The sequence below is a fragment of the Ostrea edulis genome, chromosome 9, assembly GCF_947568905.1.
Source record: "Ostrea edulis chromosome 9, xbOstEdul1.1, whole genome shotgun sequence".
In the NCBI taxonomy this organism is placed as follows: domain Eukaryota; kingdom Metazoa; phylum Mollusca; class Bivalvia; order Ostreida; family Ostreidae; genus Ostrea; species Ostrea edulis.
This window is the reverse complement of record NC_079172.1, coordinates 61,843,888-61,864,765: the sequence shown is the minus strand read 5'-3', so window position 1 is coordinate 61,864,765 and position 20,878 is coordinate 61,843,888. Positions and strand designations below refer to the sequence as shown.

The 20,878-nt window shown below is 35.8% G+C and overlaps 1 protein-coding gene across 2 annotated transcripts; it reads left to right on the top strand.

Moving 5' to 3' along the window:
- The first annotated feature begins 1,150 nt into the window (after positions 1 to 1,150).
- Positions 1,151 to 20,679, top strand: LOC125659890 (cell division cycle protein 16 homolog). 2 transcript variants are annotated; one of them, XM_056149831.1, is made up of 16 exons: positions 1,151 to 1,284; positions 1,477 to 1,531; positions 2,049 to 2,146; positions 2,512 to 2,550; positions 2,826 to 2,951; positions 3,334 to 3,493; positions 4,473 to 4,567; positions 5,263 to 5,396; positions 6,197 to 6,276; positions 11,111 to 11,160; positions 11,658 to 11,728; positions 12,536 to 12,814; positions 16,509 to 16,634; positions 17,565 to 17,700; positions 18,382 to 18,472; positions 19,807 to 20,679. In XM_056149831.1, exons 1-16 carry the CDS (start codon positions 1,180 to 1,182, stop codon positions 19,947 to 19,949), a joined length of 1,788 nt encoding a protein of 595 aa, XP_056005806.1. In that variant the 5' UTR covers positions 1,151 to 1,179; the 3' UTR covers positions 19,950 to 20,679. The 2 variants fall into 2 exon arrangements, with proteins under 2 accessions (XP_056005806.1, XP_056005807.1); XM_056149832.1 differs by lacking the exons at positions 1,151 to 1,284; positions 1,477 to 1,531; positions 2,049 to 2,146 and having other exon boundaries at positions 2,514 to 2,609.
- The last annotated feature ends 199 nt before the right edge of the window (positions 20,680 to 20,878 follow it).

Sequence of the window (20,878 nt, the reverse complement as noted above, 5' to 3'; positions counted from 1 at the left end):
CTAGTCTCTCTCCACCCCCCACTCCCCCACCACCACTAGGGGCATCAAGGCGGCCCCCAGACCCCATGCCTCATACCCCCCTCCCCCTAACCGCAATTCCTGGATCCGCCCCTGGTGGCACCAGTTTTTTTCTTTATAAAATTCTTTATTCTCCTTCAATGTAGAAATCAAAAATACACTTTGACTTTCCCCAAAGAGGTATAGCGCATTTGCTGACGAAACGGCCGACTCAGAAATCTGAATGGAAAACACCAGTTTCCAATAATAGACTGGCGTGTTATATATTTAAATATAAGGCCAACGTTTTTTATGTTTCGTTAACCAAGATAAATAACTGCCGCATTTTAGCATTACTGACATTTATATGAGTCGTTCGTTAATCAAAAAACTATTTGGAATGATGAACAGTACAATATTTTCATAGGTGCATTCATATCAATCTGATTTTTAAAAAATCAGATTGCATTCATATTACACAACAAGCCTTTTACATATGGCAATACTTAAGTCACTGTCTTTTTCTGACATGACTGCATCACCTTTAATATATTTCATCAGTTCATTTGCCTTTGGTTGATAATTCGAGTGTTTAGCTTTGCCTAAATATCATATGGCAGTTGCTACATGAGTTTTTATATTTACTTTTGAGAAATCAAACTGTATAACAGTTCTTTTCCTCCGTTGACCTATTTTTACTTATTACATGCTGTGCATTTGTGCCCTTTTCCTTGTAGTATTGGTTTAGCTTTTCGTCAGCCACATTACGGTTTGAAAATCCTGTGCACACAGGAACAGGTTAGTGTAAACACCCCCACCCACCCCCACCCCCCAACCCAGAAAACGATCCAAATAATGAAAAGCAAAAAAAAAAAAAAAAAAAAAAGTAGATTGGGAAAATATTGGACTTGAACTCGGATTGTATGAATTAATAAACCACTAGGCCACCCAGGCATCTAAGTTTAAAGATTTAGGCTAACGTTTGACAGGCTGCTATATCTCAAGGTAAATTTTGAGAACGATACTACCAACATATAGATATCATTATTGCGTAATTTGGGTAAACACGGGTATAAACTGACATTGTATAGCAGAATATTTGTAAAAAATGATACTCCTACATGTATATTATGATTCCCGAGGCCTTCCGATTGACTCGCCTTTTAGTAACACCAATTTAAAATGGCGGGTGAAGTTGAAAATATACAGATGATTGAAAAAACGCAGACTGTTTCTGGGATTAATTTAAACCGACTAAGAGAGAAAGTAAAGTTTTACATCGAAAAGGCAAGTGATATATCATGAATAAGTTATTTACATCCCATGTCGCGGCAGAAACAAGGCATTAAATTTTGAGAACTTGATTCGAGTTCGAATTTCCTTTAATTTAATGTTGGTTTACGTAAATCATTAAATTATGATACCGTCGATTGTGTCAGAATGCAATATTAGGAGGATTGAATTGTTTATTTTTTTTAGCATCAGTATGAGTCTGCACTGTTCTGGGCTGATAAAGTTGTTTCACTTTCAAACGGTAAGCAGTTAAAGCTTCAAATTTTTGTACAGGCTTCAAATTACATGTGAATGATAAGGCTTTAAAATTAATAAGTGGTTTATCAGTCAGAGGCATAATGCAAACACGTTGTTTAAAAAAAATGATTTTGTCACAATGTTATTATGAAACTGAATTCCCTCTCTTTGTTCCTGTCCTTTATCAATTATTGTGCGGTACTCTTTCCTTTCATTGATAACTCAAAGAAACTGATTCACTTTATTTTATGCCCCCCCCCCCCCCCCCCCCCCCCCCCTCAGTTCATACCACAGGCTTCACAGATTTTTTCAGATGCACCAAGTCTTTATGCATTGCATGCACATTCGTAATTTGTATAAAGAATAAACAGTTGAGATGAGACTGAAGTGAGTTGGCCAAATACAGTCACTCTTATGATTGATGAGAATGTTTAAATTTTGATATCTTGTCTAATCTGTGAAGAAATTTATTGTATGAAATTTCAGTATCCTTTACTAATGTACAGACATTTGACTTGTAGGTAACTCTGACGATGTGTATTGGTACGCCCAGACATTATATCTGACCGGACAGTTTCACAGAGCCTCACAGCTCCTGAGGTCAAGGAAACTGGACAAGGTACAAACTGTATGCAGCACACCATGTCGTAGTTGATGGATGGGTGTTGCTGTCCTCGTTCATTAAGTTGTAAATGCCTTCTTCTGTAGTGTAAAAAAAAATGTCAGATATGATAAAGATTACATTCATTAATGATTTCTTTATTGTTTCTCAAGGAGAAGGATTTTTAGGTGATTTGATATTTAGAGGTTTTTCGTGTATGGTTGTGTGTAAAACTGTTCGTCAGAACATTGTTTCCTATTTGTTTATGAGATATTTAATTAGAAATTCACAAGAAAATAAAATCTTTTCTCTTTTTATTTTAATCAAGAAATTACAATGAGCTTTACGTTGAAATAATCAGTTATAAATTTGCTTTATTTCAGACTAACTCGTCATGTCGATATCTAGCAGCCAAGTGCCACGTATGTAAAACCTACAATATAAATTGCATGTTTCTTGTCATATTCAGGAATAAGTAAATGTACGGGAAATTGTTTGTTATTGATTCTTTTGATTGATTCATTGATTTTCTCTGGTTTGATTCATTGATTTTCTCCGGTTTGATTCATTGATTTTCATCAGTTTGATTTATTGATTTTCTCCAGTTTGATTTATTGATTTTCTCCAGTTTGATTCATTGATTTTCTCCGGTTTGATTCATTGATTTTCTCTGGTTTGATTCATTGATTTTCTCCAGTTTGAATGTAAAGAGTGGCAGACTGCTCTGAATATTTTGGATATGGTGGAAAACCAGAGTTACCTCCCTTCATTTAGTAAGCACAACCTGACAGAGTCATTGTATGACCCAAGTAATAATAAAGAGGTGAGGGGAAAACTATACATAGAGATGTATTATAATACATGAAAAGATGGGACATTCAAGTGTCTTGCCAACATACATGTAAACATAGGATATTGAATATTGTTTAAAAAGATATTATTTAGTGAAGTAATGTGAGGAAGGATATAGCACAAGATTTGGTATGTGTATATAAAATCTATATACAGACACAACAAATTTTTGTAATATGATCAATATATAATTTAGATTTATATCATATGAAATTATACCAGAATTTAGAAATATTACTTCATACTAAAAAAAAATGAAATACATACATTTAAGCATTGATATCCTAATGAACTTTGCAACTAAAGAAAATAACTTAAAACAACTGACACTATATATAACAATTATCATACAGGTTGAGCACTCGGTAAATTTACTGAGAGGGAAAATATATGAAGCCATGGACAACAGGAACTTAGCGGTGGACTGTTTTCGGGAGGCACTGCGACAGGATGTATATTGTTTCGAGGCGTTTGATATGATGGTTCATCATCACATGCTTTCTGCACAGGAAGGTATCAATGTACTCTGTAAATGGTTGTCTTCAATTTCGCTGTTTTTGAACATCACATCTTAAATTTCTCACCTGTCTTCAGTCTCTTGGAGAATGATACGCCTTCAGTCTCTCATAGAACTTTATCTTCAGTCTCTTTCATAGAATGTCTGGACTTTAGTCTCTTTCATAAAACGTCACAACTTCAGTCCTTCTTGATATCTCATCTTTAGTCTCTTGCAGAGAAATGTATCATCTGTATTCTTTGTAGAATATTTCGTTTTCAGTCTCTCACCTAAATATGTACAGCATTTGTTTTACCACCTCCAAAGTTGTCGGTTATTGACATACTTGTATATATATGTAGTGTATATCAGTATATGTAGTGAAACCTGTCCAATCTGACATGCATTAGGAGATAAATATATTGTCAGGATGTAGTATGTCAGAATAAACAGTATAAAAAAACCCAATGAAATTGTATGAAAATAGGGGTCGGAATGCCCAGTGAAACATATTGCACAGATGTCAGATTAGGCAGTTTTCACTCAGTATGTGAAAGAACTAATTGCAAATTAGTCCCTTACCCAGTAAGTGTTTTATTTGTTAATTAAAGGAAGAAGTGTTGATATGGGGTTTTAACACAAGCTACTGTAAAAGTGCTTATTTACACGTGGGAGAATTTTACACTGATTACGCGGTCAGGTAATAAACGCGTAAACTTCCCACACGCGAATAGCTGTAAATATTTGATTCAATATATATTTCATTCAGTAACCGCATGTTTTTTCCCCACGCTTAATGTTGGACGTGGAAAAACGTGTACTTAACCCCCAGCGTAAATAACCACATTAACAGTATTACATACCATCTACTGTAATTCACTACAACTTTGTTATGTAGATCATACTTAAATGAAATTTAATATGTGGTGTAGCCATGTTTTTTGGGGGGGGGGGTTTGTCAGCTGTCTGTACATGTTTTTTTCCAATTTGTTTCAGAGCGCGAGTTACTTGATACCCTCCCATTTGCCATACAATGCCCTGTCGAAGAAGTGGAACTAATCCGATATTTGTATGAAAATAGAGTTAAAAAGGTTAAACAATTTCATTCTAAGAGTTGCCAGAGTACATTTAACATTGTGTTTATTTAACAAGTATTTAAGGGATGTGAAAATTTATAATTCTGTTGTGACCTGTAACAAATTGATGAATTTTGAGTACACACTGTATTTTGATAAATTTTGAGACAGATATTTTTATGCCCCCGAGATCGAAGATCAGGGGGCATATTGTTTTTGTCCTGTCTGTCATTCTGTCTGAAACTTTAACCTTGCTAATAACTTTTGAACAGTAAGTGATAGAGCTTTGATATTTCACATGAGTATTCTTTGTGACAAGACCTTTCCGTGGGTACCAACATTTTTGACCCCGTGATCTTGACCTTGGAGTTTGACCTTCTTTTTGAAAACTTTAACCTTGCTGATAACTTTTGAACAATAAGTGATAGAGCTTTGATATTTCACATGAGTATTCCTTGTGACAAGACCTTTCTGTGGGTATTGAACCTTTTGACTTTGACATTTGACCTACTTTTAATTTTTTTTTTACATTGGTCATAACTTCTAAATGGTAAATATTAGAGCTTTAATATTGTACATGAGCATTTCTTTTGACAAGATCTTTCTACTGGTACCAAGATATTTGCCCTTGTGACCTTCGCCATCTTCGGAATTGGCCATTATCGGGGGCGTTTGTGTTTCACAAACACATCTTGTTTTTATTGCAACAGTATGATAAGCCAAAGGACCACCGAGTTCCGGGGTCATTGTCATGTTTAAATGATAACATGGACATTGTGGTCAACTTAGCAGAGAGACATTACTACAACTGTGACTTCAGAGAATGCCATAAAATCACATCAAAGTAAGTCAGTCATTACTACAACCTGTGTCTGGAGAGTGTCATTGTAGCACTTTAAAGTGGTTGTTTGTTTTACACCCCGTCGAGAATTTTTCATTCATGTCGAGACATCACCAGCTGTAGAGGAAGTACCACAAATTTAGATGTATGCTTAGCGCTTACGGTCGTAGCAGTGAGGGTTCTTTAACATGCCAATGCCTGCCATGACATTAGACCTCCGTTTTTGCCAAACATTTGTCGAAGGAACAATCACCACCCATGTTTATGTCCTCGGTTTGACGCGGCCATGGCACGATCTTCTGGTTTTAAAATGAATGATCTACCACTGAGCTGCTGCGACCGGTCTCTACCTCAAAGTGGGTCAAACTGTTCCAACAATTGCTACTTCAAAGATTGCCATTAAGTCACTTCAAAGTAAGTCAGTCTAATATGGTTATATGGCCTTGATATGGAAGTAGTTACACAGATCATATGGGAGTAAAACACAATTCGTTTCCTGGATTTGTTGAAAAAACTCTAAATTTTTGTAGTAATACTGGGAATATGTCAGAAGCAAATCTTTTAATTTATACAATGAAATTATGAGTAAATGTGTTGGTAGTATAATAAAGAGGGGGACCAAGGCGGTTCCCTGTATTACTCCACTGACCAAAAATATTTTATGTTTGTTTAATTCTCTAGAACAATATGCTCTTTAAAATCTTATAGTTGTATTGTGCCACCTTGTGCTTTTTATTTAGAGATATGCAGGTATATTGGATGATTCATAACAAGTCCTGTACATTTTTTCGTTTTATACACAGGGTGATGAGTGAAGACCCATACAACAGTCAATGTTTACCCATTCATATTGCAGTTCTCGTGGAACTTAAGAAGCCTAAAGGTAATGTACAGCTTGTATTGAAATTGCGTAATTTGAAATATTGCTATTTCAAATATTTTCTCTTTTTCTTTGAATCATAATGTTGGGTAATTTGAAATGGCTAATATTGAAATATCTTCTGATTTGAAGTAAATTATTAAAAGAGTGCTGAGCTGAATAGTCCTTCATATCCGTTGTTGCCTTGGTCAATAAATCTGTGATCATACAAGTAGACAGGCATCCTTAGACCAGCTCTATACCTGAAACAAATTCATTTGTATGTTTTCACACTAGCAATTAAATTGAAGAGGGGGTCTTGCTTTTCATGGATTGCTGTTTCATTGATCTTTGCTTTGACATGGCTGTAGGAGAGTTCATCTCGTTTATGAAAGTTCAGCAGTATTTTGAATTCTGATACCAAAGTATATACAGTCATAGGACATAATTATTCGCCACTTTCAAAATGGCTGCCATGAAACGCATGTCCACTTGGTGAAGTTTGAAAGTTGTTTGCTGTGGATAGAATTAAAATCTTACCTCAGTATTTGGTCAGATTTCCTTTCATCCTGATTACCTCCTTTAGTCGCCCTGGTATAGAATTATAAAGGTTCTGTACATAGTTTAATGGAATGTTTTCCTACACAGTCCGAATTTCCGCTATAAGATCTTGTCGAGAGTTTATAAAATGGACACGGGTTTCTAGTGTTCTTTTCAAATGTAACCATATGTTCTCTATTATATTTAAATCTGGTGACTGTGCTGGCCATGTTGTTGTATTAATATTGTTGTCAGCTACATAATCTTTAATAATTTTGGCTCGATGAACAGGGGCATTGTCGTCCATGAAAATGTAGTTGTTCTCCGGGAAATGCCTGGCTATTACTGGCCATATATTATCATCAATTATTTGTAAATATCTTTGAGCATTAATGTTACCTTGGATATCAGTCAAAGTGCCCATACCTTGAAAACAAATGCATCCCCAGATCATAACACTTAACTTTCGTCGCGGAGCAGGACACGCTAGTTGGGGGTTATACTTTTCATCCGCTTTTCGCCACACGTATACCTTGTTGTTATCCCCAATAACAATCTGACTCTCATCACTGAAAATCCATTTACACCATTCTTGCTGAACTGTCCAATCTTTCCTCTCCTTGCACCATTTTACACGTTCTTTTTTATTCACTTCACGAACTGCCACTTTCTTCTTTGCAACCCTCCGTACATATCCTAATTTTTTTATTTTTCTTTCAACAGTTTTTGTACAAAATTGATGATTCCTATTTTCATTAATAATGCCTGTTATGTCTTTGTAAGTACGTCTCCGATTTTCTTTGATGACCCTTGAAAGTTTGTTAGAATCCCTCTGCGTGAATAGACACTTACGGCCCCTTCCCGTGCAATTTTTCACATCAGAATGCTGTTTGAATTTCTTAATAACACTTCGCACGGTAGATCTGGGTATTCCTAAAGTCTTTGATAAGTTAGAAACATTTCCGTTCACTTTGTGTGAATTAACTACGAGATTTCTGACTTCAATGCTCAGCTCTTTCCCTTTACGACCCATTTCAATCAACAATGTTTACTAAGTTTATGATCAATAGCAGACGAAAAAATGTATGTGTACACGTCATCAATTTTAGTAGCTTGACCCTGTTGTAAAAATATGAAGGGGAAATTTGTTGTCTATTTATAGCACGGGGGTCTATTTTCGGTTCCTAACGCCATTTGCGCACAGGGTGGCGAATAATTATGTCCCATGACTGTACATTGAATTAAATTTTATTTGTTTGTTCCCTACGGGTGAAACCAAAAGGGACTATAGGTTTCCCTATTGTGTGTCCATCTGTTCCTTTTTGTCTGTTAGTCAGTCTGCGCCTTTCTGTCTGTTAGTCAGTCTGTCTGTCTGTCTGTTAATCTGTTAGTGTATCTGTCTGTTAATCTGTTAGTCTGTCTGTTAATCTGTTTGTCTGTCTGTTAGTCTGTCTGTCTGTTAATCTGTTAGTCTGTCTGTCTGTTAATCTGTTAGTCTGTCTGTTAATCTGTTAGTCTGTCTGTCTGTTAATCTGTTTGTCTGTTAGTCTGTCTGTTAATCTGTTAGTCTGTCTGTCTGTTAATTTGTTAGTCTGTTTGTCTGTCTGTTAATCTGTTAGTCTGTCTGTCTGTTAATCTGTTAGTCTGTCTGTTAGTCTGTTTGTCTGTCTGTCTGTTAGTCAGTTTGCACTTTTCTATCTGTTAGTCAGTCTGCACCTTTTTCATCATGTTTTGATTTAGGAAACTGAAATTTAATATGTGATTTCTGATGTATTTTACAGATCAATTTTAAAGCTGTATGACCCGATGTTCATGTATTATTTTTGTACATAATTACTTTAAAGCAGATTAATTACTTTATAAAGTTATTAACTTTCCCTTAATTACATGCTTGAAAACATCTGCATGTAAAAGAAAACAGTGCGAATATTATTTAGTGGGTACATATATAAATCATCCCATAATAGACGTCTATAAATAGACCCACGTGCGTCAGGGGAATCCCAACATGATGTATTAACTCATACACAACTGTTTAGTTTTAAGGCTGAAAGAGCGTAAAATAACGAATTACTAAGAGGTATTTGATATTTTTATTTCTATTAAACTTATGGTACGGTACTGTTATAATAAAATACACAGCTTTACACAGATAAGACCACCGATGATCTGAAAGTTTGAACTGGTCTCGTGACTGTCACTTGAAATGGCAGAGTGACGCGGTTATACTGTATGTAAACATCGATTTAAAATCAAATAATTTTGGTTAAAACAGGTGAAATAATTTATGATATGTCGTACAGCCTCATAACTACATACGTGCAATGATTTAATAGCATTTTTACGAGATGGAAAAAAATATTGTAATTCAAACCATACAGCTTTAAGTTTTGTCACAGTTGAGTGATTTATACGAGATATATGGAACTTTGTCTCAAATTTAGTTTCCTGATTTTTTTCACCATGCTTTAATTTAGGAAACAGAAATTTGGCACGTGGTTTATTACTGTGTTTTAACAGATCGGGTTTGAGTTTCATCACAATTGAATGCTTTTTACGAGATTTATGGGACTTTGTGTGGGATATGGTTCCACTTGGTTTTTTGCGCTTGTTTTCATCATGCTTTGTTTAAGGAATCTGAAATTTGGTGTGTGGTTTACTACTGTATGTTTACAGATCAGATCTAAGTTTCGTCACAACTGAGATATTGTACGAGGTTTATTATATAGTTTTCAAGGCTTTTTTCCACTATGCAATCTAAAAGTTTCACTTTCATTACAGTTGAATTATTCTAACAAAAATTGTAAAACTACGTCTCATGGTTGGCTGAATCAATGCTTATAATCTGTCTAGTTCTCTGTACATGTATTTTTATTGTGTGAGGTCTATATAATTAAGGGCATACCAATTTCTAATTGAGTCCTTTAGATTCACCACATTTATTTACAAATGATCGAAATTATAATATTTCCTTGTAATAGAAAAATAATATCCAAACACTCCTCCAAATACATGGTAGATGCATATAATAACATCCCTCAAATGAATTGCTTTTGCATTACTGTCAGAATGCTTGTTTTCACTTCAGTTTGTGTTTATATGTTACATGTATATATGTGTATGTTTAAGAAATGATGAATCTGCAACTAATTACAGTGAAACTTCTCCAAACCGGCCCCTCAGAAAACCGGTTCTCCTTGAATATCGGCCGATTTTCAAAGTCCTGGCAGAAATCTTAACATTTCCTTACAAAAGAAGTCTTACAAAACCGGCCACCCCTGAAAACCGGACATCAGCCACTTTTTAAAGTGCATTTGTTAACAAACATGTGTAATTTACCCTTAACATACCAGCCACTTTTTGAAGACACGAAAATTTTGGCCAGAGGTTGATCAAGATCGTCCAGGTGTTCAAATTGACTGACAGACTGGCCAGGTGGGAAATTATCAACCAGAGGTGTGAAAAACACTAGTGCTGGCATCTTTAATTTCTATTGTTTACCTGTGCTGTGAAGGGTGTTAATTGACACTTAGCTAATCCAAAAGACCCTTCCAAATTCAGTACACAATGTTAAAAAAAAGTTAGGAATGAATATAGTATCAAACGCCATATTGTTTCACCATACTATTGTATGGATATACTGTAAGCGGTAGTTAATAAAGAACAAACCCATGACTGTTAATGATTATTATTAAAAGATAGATTAATTTTCTTGGTTTCCATAGACTTAAAATTCCAAAGAAATATTCAAATTACAATTTCATATTTACTACTGTACTTTTTAAAAATGTCAAAACAAAATTGTTAATGACATAAGCGATGAATGTAAACAGTTTTTATAGGTAAGAGGAATTCCAATAATAGGCCTCTGTTCTTTATGTATCCTGTTATAGATTTTCAGTTTAAAATTAGATGATTTCAGCGAGAATATTTCTTTTAATTCATAATTACCTGTTGGTACAAGCGGACTAACTTAATCTCCACCGATAATTGATCATAGATCACCAGATCAAAGTGAACAGTATCTACTTTGTGAATATTGAGATAAAACATCTATAATTGCTAAATTCTCGATATACCAGCCATCCCTCTAAAGCGGCCGTTTTTTCTGGTCCGAGAGCCAGCCGGTTTAGAGAAGTTTCACTGTAGCTTCAGATTTGCATATGTATTAGATCAGGATTTCCAAACTGGATAAGAACGATCTATTTTCAATTTAATCATTTTAGTATTTCATACATCAAAGTTAACTTAAAAATCATGAGTAAGTTGCAATGTATAGTAAAATTTAGACATTTTCTTAAATACATTTCTTTTGCAGATTTATTTTACCTTTCTCACAAGCTTGTGGATTTATACCCTAATGACCCTGTAAGTTTTTTTTTACTGTAATCACTGCTCTATACATAATATTATCTTTTGATAAGCACCATTACAGTTAGTGCTTGTTTTGTGATTGTAATCACTGCTCTATATATAATATTATCTTTTAATAAATACCATTACAGTTTGTGCTTGTTTTGTGATTGTAATCTGCTCTATATATAATATTATCTTTTGATAAGCACCATTACAGTTAGTGCTTGTTTTGTGATTGTAATCTGCTCTATATATAATATTATCTTTTGATAAGCACCATTACAGTTAGTGCTTGTTTTGTGATTGTAATCTGCTCTATATATAATATTATCTTTTGATAAGCACCATTACAGTTAGTGCTTGTTTTGTGATTGTAATCTGCTCTATATATAATATTATCTTTTGATAAGCACCATTACAGTTAGTGCTTGTGTTGTGATTGTAATCACTGCTCTATACATAATATTATCTTTTGATAAGTACCATTACAGTTAGTGCTTATTTTGTAGGTGTCATGGTTTGCTGTAGGGTGTTATTATTTATTGACAGAGAAAAGTGAGCCTGCTCGGAGATATCTAAGGTAAGATTGATTAAGTGAGCTTGCTCGGAGATATCTAAGGTAAGATTGATTAAGTGAGCCTGCTCAGAGATATCTAAGGTAAGATTGATTAAGTGAGCCTGCTCAGAGATATCTAAGATAAAATTGATTAAGTGAGCCTGCTCAGAGATATCCTAGGTGAGATTGATTAAGTGAGCCTGCTCGAAGATATCTAAGGTGAGATTGATGAAGGGAAAAAGTGAGCTGGCTCGGAGATATCTAAGGTTAAATTGCTTAATTGAGTCTGCTCGGAGATATCTAAGGTAAGATTGATCAAGGGGAAAAGTTAGCCTGCTCGGAGATATCTAAGGTTGAATTGATTAAGTGAGCCTGCTCGGAGATATCTAAGGTTGAATTGATTAAGTGAGCCTGCTCGGAGATATCTAAGATAAGGTTGATTAAGGAGTAATGTTAAGTCGGCTTGGAAAATACGCTAGTAATGTTGAACAATAGAAAAAGATGAACCTTCTCAGAGATATCGCAGGTAATATTAAATAGCCATCTGACAATATGGGCAGCCATCAGAGAAATAGTTCTTGCTTCAGGTTTGAGCTCTCCCTTACACAGCCAGTGGACAAGTAAATATTATTGTGCGCCAGGTTTAGTCGTGGATTAGCGTCACATACACAACATTGTTTTCAGGGTAATTTTTTTAATAATTATTTATTCTGTAACAGTAAAACATTGATGTCCCAGTACTTAAAACCAGACAAATTCCACATAAACGTCTTTCCAGCATTTGTTCCGTTGATACAGTATGAGAGATAAACATACACTTTCTGTACACAGTAAAGCAACAACACTAGACCGTGTTTATGGACCTGCCTGGCTGGCCTTCGGTCACTCGTTCGCGGCGGAGAACGAACACGACCAGGCCATGGTGGCGTACTTCACCGCGTCCCAGCTGATGAAGGGCTGCCACCTCCCTCTCTTGTACATCGGACTAGAACATGGATTGACCAATAACTTTAAATTGGCGGAGCGGTTCTTCAGTCAGGCCCTCACCATCGCTTCAGAAGACCCCTTCGTGTTACACGAGATGGGAGTGATAGCATTCAAAAGTCAGGAGTAAGCATGATGAGAACATGTACTGAGGATGGAGGCTTTTTATGTTAAGGAGGAATGACACATCGTCATAATGGCCGACTTCCTCTTGAAACATTAGTGAAAATATAAGTATTGGTAATACTTGTACATTCCTTTTGAATCTAATCGCCTAGCTGGGTAGCTCAGTAGGTTAATGTGATGATTGCTGATCTGAAGATCAAGGTTTCAAGTCTAGCAAGAGTTTAAATTTTTTTTTATTCTTGGTAACTTTCTATTAAAGGGTTTTTACCACGATTTTTAATGTAATTAAAATCAGATGGAGTAACCTTAATAAAGCACGTTTCTGCTGATATATTGTTTCATTACTCCCAATAATTGATACAAACATGCATTTTATCTGCACCTATTCAAAGCTTCTGCTTCTCAAATCGTCACTAATGAGCTATCTAGTCACGTGATACGTCATGACGTCATACGTGTCAATGTGCTGCAGCAGCTATGTATGTGTGTGTGAATAGATTCTATTGAAAGTCATAAATTATACAGAATGGATAGTTAATGTTCCCACATCGATGACATCCCGTAAGTATTTAATATTCCGCCATACATATTTGAACCTGCCGCTGAGCCAAATCTTAAAGAAATTCCCTCAGCAAACATTTATATTAGCCTAATACTACATTGACATTGTCCACTCGGACGGAGATCCCGCTCACAGAAAGGATGGGACGTTTTCAACTTTTGGTAAATATCTGAATGACACATTTCGTTTGCAAACATTTTGACTGTGTTCCCTTGTAGATCATATATTTTTAAAGCATTAGAGGTCTGTACATGATGGTACAGGGATTTCAACAGTCTCGATTGAAGTCAGCATTTCGCAAATTCTATGGTCGTTATAACGATCTAGTTCGTCAATACAACCTCGCATTGGGTCAAATGCTGTCTGACGTGTTTCATACCGATTGCTAAGCCGTTCTTGGCACACTGATTTTGACTGCGGATAACTCCGTTTACCTGATCAGGATATGGGGCTCACGGCGGGTGTGACCGGTCAACAGGGGATGCTTACTCCTCCTAGGCACCTGATCCCACCTCTGGTGTGTCCAGGAGTCCGTGTTTGCCCAACTATCTATTTTGTATTGCTTGTAGGAGTTATGAGATTGATCACTGTTCGTTATCTTCACCATGCATTAGCCAATGTTGATCTAATTAAAATCAGTTCTTCTCTAACCGTTACACTGGAGAAGGTAGAGAAGATTTGCTATTAATTAAATTGATGCCTTGACCTACAATGTGTCAAAGGAAACAGTCGATTTACCGATATTGATTTAATTTATAATTTTATTTTTCAAGGGGGGGGGGGGGGGGGGGGAACCGGATTTTAAAATTACCAATCTGATGAAAATCTATCGACTTCTTAAACCGTGTAGTGTGTGTTTAAGAGGGCGGGAGAGAGAGGGGGGATGGGGCCAATAGTCGTAACCTCTACCTTATAATCGTCCCTCTCATTACTTTAAAAAATATATAGAAGGGGGGGGGGGCTGTCATTCATTATATTGTTGCAATTTTTTTTTCACTACGTTGGTATGCACCGTCATTTTTGATGATTATTGACTGGCATTTTTTCGACTTTTTCATTTTCTTACTATTTTAATCGGGAGGGGGGGGGGATATAGGATATATAGTCTGATAGACCGTGTAGTCATTTCGTACATGGTGTTAATACTCAAAACTTCAAAGGGGGAGGGGGGGGGGGCAATATATCGTTGCATATGAAATCAAAGGTGCATATATATACAGTGAAACTTCTCCAAACCGGCCCCTCAGAAAACCGGTTCTCCCTGAATATCGGCCGATTTTCAAAGTCCCGGCAGAAATCTTAACATTTCCTTGCAAAGAAAGTCTTACAAAACCGGCCACCCCTGAAAACCGGACATCAGCCACTTTTTAAAGTACATTTGTTAACAAACATGTGTAATTTACCCTTAACATACTGGCCACTTTTTGAAGACAATAAAATTTTGGCCAGAGGTTGATCAAGATTATCCAGGTGTGCAAATTGACTGACCAACCTGCCAGGTGAGAAATCATCCATGGAAGGTGTGAAAAACACTAGTGGCCTCTTTAATTTCTATTGTATACCTGTGCTGTCAAGGGTGTTAATTGACAATTAGCTAATCCAAGAGACCCTTCCAAATTCTTTACAAAACATAAAAAACAGTTAGGAACATATTGAATGAATACAGTATCAAACGCCATATTGTTTCACCATACTACATGTATCGTATGGATATAAGCGGTATTTAATAAAGAACAAACCCATGACTGTTAATGATAATTATTAAAAGATAGATTAATTTTCTTGGTCTCCATAGGCTTAAAATTCCAAAGAAATATTAAAATTACAATTTCATATTTACTACTGTACTTTTTAAAAACGTCAAAACAAAATTGTTAATGACATAAGCGATAAATGTAAACAGAGTATTTATAGGTAAGAGGAATTCCAATAATAGGTCTCTGTGTTTTCTTTATGTATCCTGTTATAGATTTTCAGTTTAAAATTTGATAATTTCAGCGAGAATATTTCTTGTAATTCATAATTACCATTAGGTACAAGCGGACTAATTTAATCTCCATCGATAATTGATCATAGATCACCAGATCAAATTGAACAGTACCTACTTTGTGAATATTGAGATAAAACGTCTATAATTGCTAAATTCTCGGTATACCGGCCATCCCTCTAAACCGGCCATTTTTTCCGATCCGAGAGCCGGCCGGTTTAGAGAAGTTTCACTGTATATATAAAGTGTATGCTACACAGAAATTTCTGTGGTTGCCAGACCTGCGGCGACTTCAATGATTGCCTCACTACCTGGTAGGCTATAAGAGTTCTCAAACTGAAGGCAGTCTCTGATTATGTCCAGTCTGAAGGACAACGAGCCTATTAATTTGTGAACAGAAATGTCGATATCATGAATTAAATGGGTTAGAATGCAATGTGTAAGTCCGTCATTGAAGATGGTTTTCCGTTGGTTTGAAGTATTTCTAAATTTAGTTCTAAGCTCACAAAATTTCTCCGACTTGCCTCGTTGGTAAAAGTAAAGAAACTCTTGTTTTTGTGCTGATTATTACAGCTATACATGTATACTGTACAACACAATATAAAGGGACTTGTAACTGTTGAATCTCTCCATTTTGTACCAATAGCCTGCTGTATGTGCTGTTCACAACTTGTTTAAATGTTTTCATGCTGGCTCGCTTCACCGCGATTGACACGTATGACGTCACATACTCAATGTCGCGAAAATCTCTAACGAGAATATGCATATCTGGCTTTTTACACTTTCAATACAAAATAATCACTAAAGCACGCTTTATATCGAAAAAATAATATTAGCACGATTCAAAACACCACATTTTCGTATAAATTTACAAACAATAAAAATCGTGGTAAAAACCCTTTAAAACTGCATTTTAAAAACTAAATAAGGTAAATTTGAAAGTTTTCAATTTCAAAACATTATTGTACATATCCTCCACTTATCATTCCTTTTAGATTTCTGTGGTGTTATTCCTCCTTAAATAAGAAAACATTCATTTTACTAAGCAAAAAAAAAATTTAGTTTCTAAGTTAGTGAAAATATCTCAGTCATTTTGATACTGAGTAACATATTTCTGAAGTTATACATGTAATGGTACATTGTAGATGGTCTACAGCTGAGCGTTATTTTATGGACGCCCTGAGAATATTGGAAAACATCGGTCAGGAAGTTGTTGTAGAAAAATGGGAGCCATTGCTGAACAATATGGGACACACCTACAGAAAATTAAGGTATATATCGTAAACTTAGCAAAACTGAAAGTAAATAATACTCTAATTCCACCTGTGAACTTTCAGATGTGAGGAAATAAACAGAATTTTAAAGTGTAGACAGTTTATTGATGCTATGCTGAGTGTTCTTGGTACAGTACATTGCCCTGAACCAGCGATTTTGCTCTTTACTTGTACAGTGAAACCTGTCTAATCAGACATGCTATGGGAGATATGTTTGGTTTCTTATGAGACAGGATGTTGCAATGGGAAAAAAAACAACAAAAAACAAGAGAACCACCAACGGTACATAATGCGCTGTGGAAAGCTTATTTAGGGTGTTTTTCTTCACCATGATTTGTAGAACTTGGCTTCAAGTAATGTCAGCAATCATCAGAGTGTGACATACTTTCTTTGCATCGTAAAAACAAGACAAATCATGTACTCTCTATGTAATATTTTCACTTGGCATAAGATGTATGTGTACCAAGTTTGATGGTCCTTGCCACAACGAATCGGTCTGTACCCTACTACTACGACCTTGACCTTAAGAAACAATAGGCATCCTCCACTTGGCATAAAATGTATGTGTACCAAGTTTGACGGTCCTAGCCCCAACAGTTCGGTCTGTATACTGCTTACAAGGTTTTCCTGCTAAGTGATATCTTGACCTTGAAAAATAATGGGTTTTTCACGGGTGTATTATGTACCGTTGGCGGTACTTGTTATAGTAATGCATAAAATGTTCAGTGCTGTAGAGTGGTATGTTGTATGTGGTATAAGCCACTGTGTAAATGTTTTATTATTGGAGTATAGAGGAGTTGGATTTTTCATGTTTAACAAATTTTAAAAAACCTAGAGAGGCTTTCTAGAATGAAACCAAGAAAACTGTAAATTTGTCTCCCATGTTCAATTGAAAAAGAAGTTTCCCAATTTTTGTTTTCTGTACAGGAACTATGAGAAATCCTTGGAGTACCACAAACGAGCTGGAATCCTCTCCCCCCAGAACCCATCCACCTACTCCGCCATTGGTTACACCTACGTACTCATGGGAGATAACCTAATGGCAGTTGACTACTTTCACAAAGTAAGGAATTTTTTTTCCTGTCAGTCACAAAGTAAGGAATTCTCTCTCTCTCTCTCTCTCTCTCTCTCTCTCTCTCTCTCTCTCTCTCCCCCCCCCCCCCCCCAATGTTGTATGGGGGAGACATGGTTTTGTCCTGTCAGTCACAAAATTTGTGAACGCACTTCAGTTTCTCCTTCAGTACAATGTGTGATTTGGCTTATTGATTAAAATTTCAGATTTCATGAATTATGAAATGGACTTTGTTTATTCCATACATGGGACATTAGTAAATGTAGTTCCTGATACAGTTTAAATTAGACTCTAATGGAAGATGTAAGAGATATACAGTGCCAAGTGTAACTGTACAAGGTATTAGGTTTTTGTGAAAACTATGAACACTAGTTAAAAATGAAACTAATGAAATGCATGTGGAGATGAAGAACAGTCTCCTGAAAGATTATATCAGTTAGATGGAAGAAGGATTATATCAGTTAGATGGAAGAAAGATTATATCAGTTAGATGGAAGAAGGATTATATCAGTTAGATGGAAGAAAGATTATATCAGTTAGATGGAAGAAAGATTATATCAGTTAAATGGAAAATGCTAACGTTTTCCTGAGGAGCTGAGAGGGGGGAGAGACAGTGTGTATTTTAGACTGAAATGTTCTGATACGAGTCTGATATATGGATGTTTTTAACAGGCCCTTGGGATTCGGCGAGATGACCAATTTTCTACCACCATGTTGTCCAGTGTCATCGAGATTTTGATGGGTGAGATGGATCCTTGTGAAGGTATGTAACTCCCAGGTGGCTCATCTTAACCGTCCACCATCTGTTAGAGGACATTGTACAATATGTTCCAGTAGGCAAGATATATCCTGATCAGCGTTAGAGGACATTGTACAATATGTTCCAGTAGGCAAGATCATATCCTGATCAGCGTTAAATTTCACTGAATTTCCACCTAAAATCTCATAAGACAACTTCTGGGAAAACTGGGGACAGTCTTTGTAAAATGTGCTATTGTAAAGTTTGAATCGTGTAAGCAAATTGTTTAAATGATGGTACACCATTGCTGATTGTGTTTGATTGTAACAATGAAACAGTGACTCTGGGAAGAGAAAGAAATGAGACAAATACTGAAATAAAAGATGTCAATGAAATTTTCCCCATTATTGTCTGCAAGGAGGTGATCAAAGTTGACAAGATCAGGAGTTAATGAGTGCAATGTCTATAACTGTGGTCCAAATTAAAAAGTATGACATTTAATGGTATTTTGAATCTCCCTGGTTTTGCGTGATACGTGTATTTTATTTAATTTCCATGATACTTATGCCAAACAACTGCATTTCTGGTGAAGTTTTTCAAGCTACATACATCTATTGAGACGCCTTTACACAAGAGTTCCACTAATGAGATATAATCTTGGTTATTGACAAAAGAACCTGCATTGCCACATACGATTGAGAATATATGAGACATAATGACACTGGGATTAGTCTGTCTGACATCGGGGATGGAAGTGTTCTTCCATTCCTCCATAAGTCTGGGATAATCTCCGATGTCGTTACAGTTTTACAACAAAATGCTACAAGCACTATTAAAGCATTTGACCAATCAATTTCCATTTCTAAGGAACAGCCCCAGTAGCTTACTGCTAGAAAAGTATTGTGACCATCTTCACTTAGGGCTGAATTATCATCACACGTAATTCAAAATCCCGATTTCCATTACTTTGGTGTTTTGTGTTCTTGTCTGCAATCACTTTGTGTATGCTTGATTGCATTTTTGGTTATACATGTACACTCGCAGTGAAATATTATTTGTTTACCTCGGCTACTGGTGAAGAAAAATCCACACTAATTTAGGTTACTGTAAAAATGGTTATTTACGCTGGGGGTTAAATTTACGTTTTTCCACCGCTTGGGGAAAATATGCAGTAATTGAATATGATGTATATTATACATGTATCAATTATTTATAACTATACACATAGGGGAAATTAACACGCTTTAATAATATACGACCATGAGATTGGTGTATATTTCCCGCGTAAATAACCACTTATACAGTATTTTTTAATCAAAGGTTTGAAATCTGTTGATTTCACTGGTATTTATATCCAGGTGCTTCAGAAGATTTCCCAGCATTCCCTACTCCGGGAAAGTTGGAGTTCTCTCATAGCAGCAGTCAGGAACTGAGTGACCTTGACATTAACCCTGAAGACAATTCAAGCATGGCCATAGAGGAAGTGGACATGGATGACTGAGTCAAACTTAACAGTGGTTGGTTGATTGTTGGAGGCTCAGTGAACAGATGAACAGAGAGTTGATCGGGAAAATAAACGCTTCAGTTTATAGACTGTTCAGTCTGTACTACCTCAGGAATGTACAGAATTGTATTGGTGATGTTTAAATTGTCGCATTGTCATATCTAGCTAATTTATGATCAATGTCAAACTATAGATAAAGTTGTTCAAAACTTGTGTCACACATAGGAAGATCTGATACTTTCAATTCCACTATATGTTGAATATATTAAATGCTCAGTGAGGCTGGTCTGATGACATCACATTTCGTTTTATGTATTTTTAAAAGACTAACGTTATGGAAAATATCATATGATAAATTCAACATAACGTAATATTTCTGTGTTAACTGTGGTTAACAATATTTACAGTATTTGCATGCTATAGAGTCAGTTCATGTTCTGGGCATTTGAATCAAATATGTGAGAAATTGATGTAATAATTGGTTGAGTGACATACGTGAAAATCTTATCAATGATCCACCATCAAAGTTCTTTCATTTATACATTACATATAGCTTACCTTCAGCAGGCATGGACAGCAATCAATTTTCTTCAGAATTTAATTCTGTGTCGAAAAAGAGTGACTGTTCCATTTGTATCAATATGAATAAATGAACTGTCAAATTGGTTCTGATTGCATACTGGTACACAATCATTGATGAAATTGAGAAATAAAAGTACACTGAACATCTAGTTGTGATATTCATTCATCAATATAAGGTCCATGGGCCACATCGCTCACCCAAGTCACCATAGCCCTGCTGTTCTTCAGCTGTTTTGAATTGGCCCCAAAAGGTCACAACATAAGCAAACAATGAATTCACTCAACATTAGTATGCTTCAAAACCAGTATGACTAACATGATGTGGCTGTTCTGGAGAAAATTAA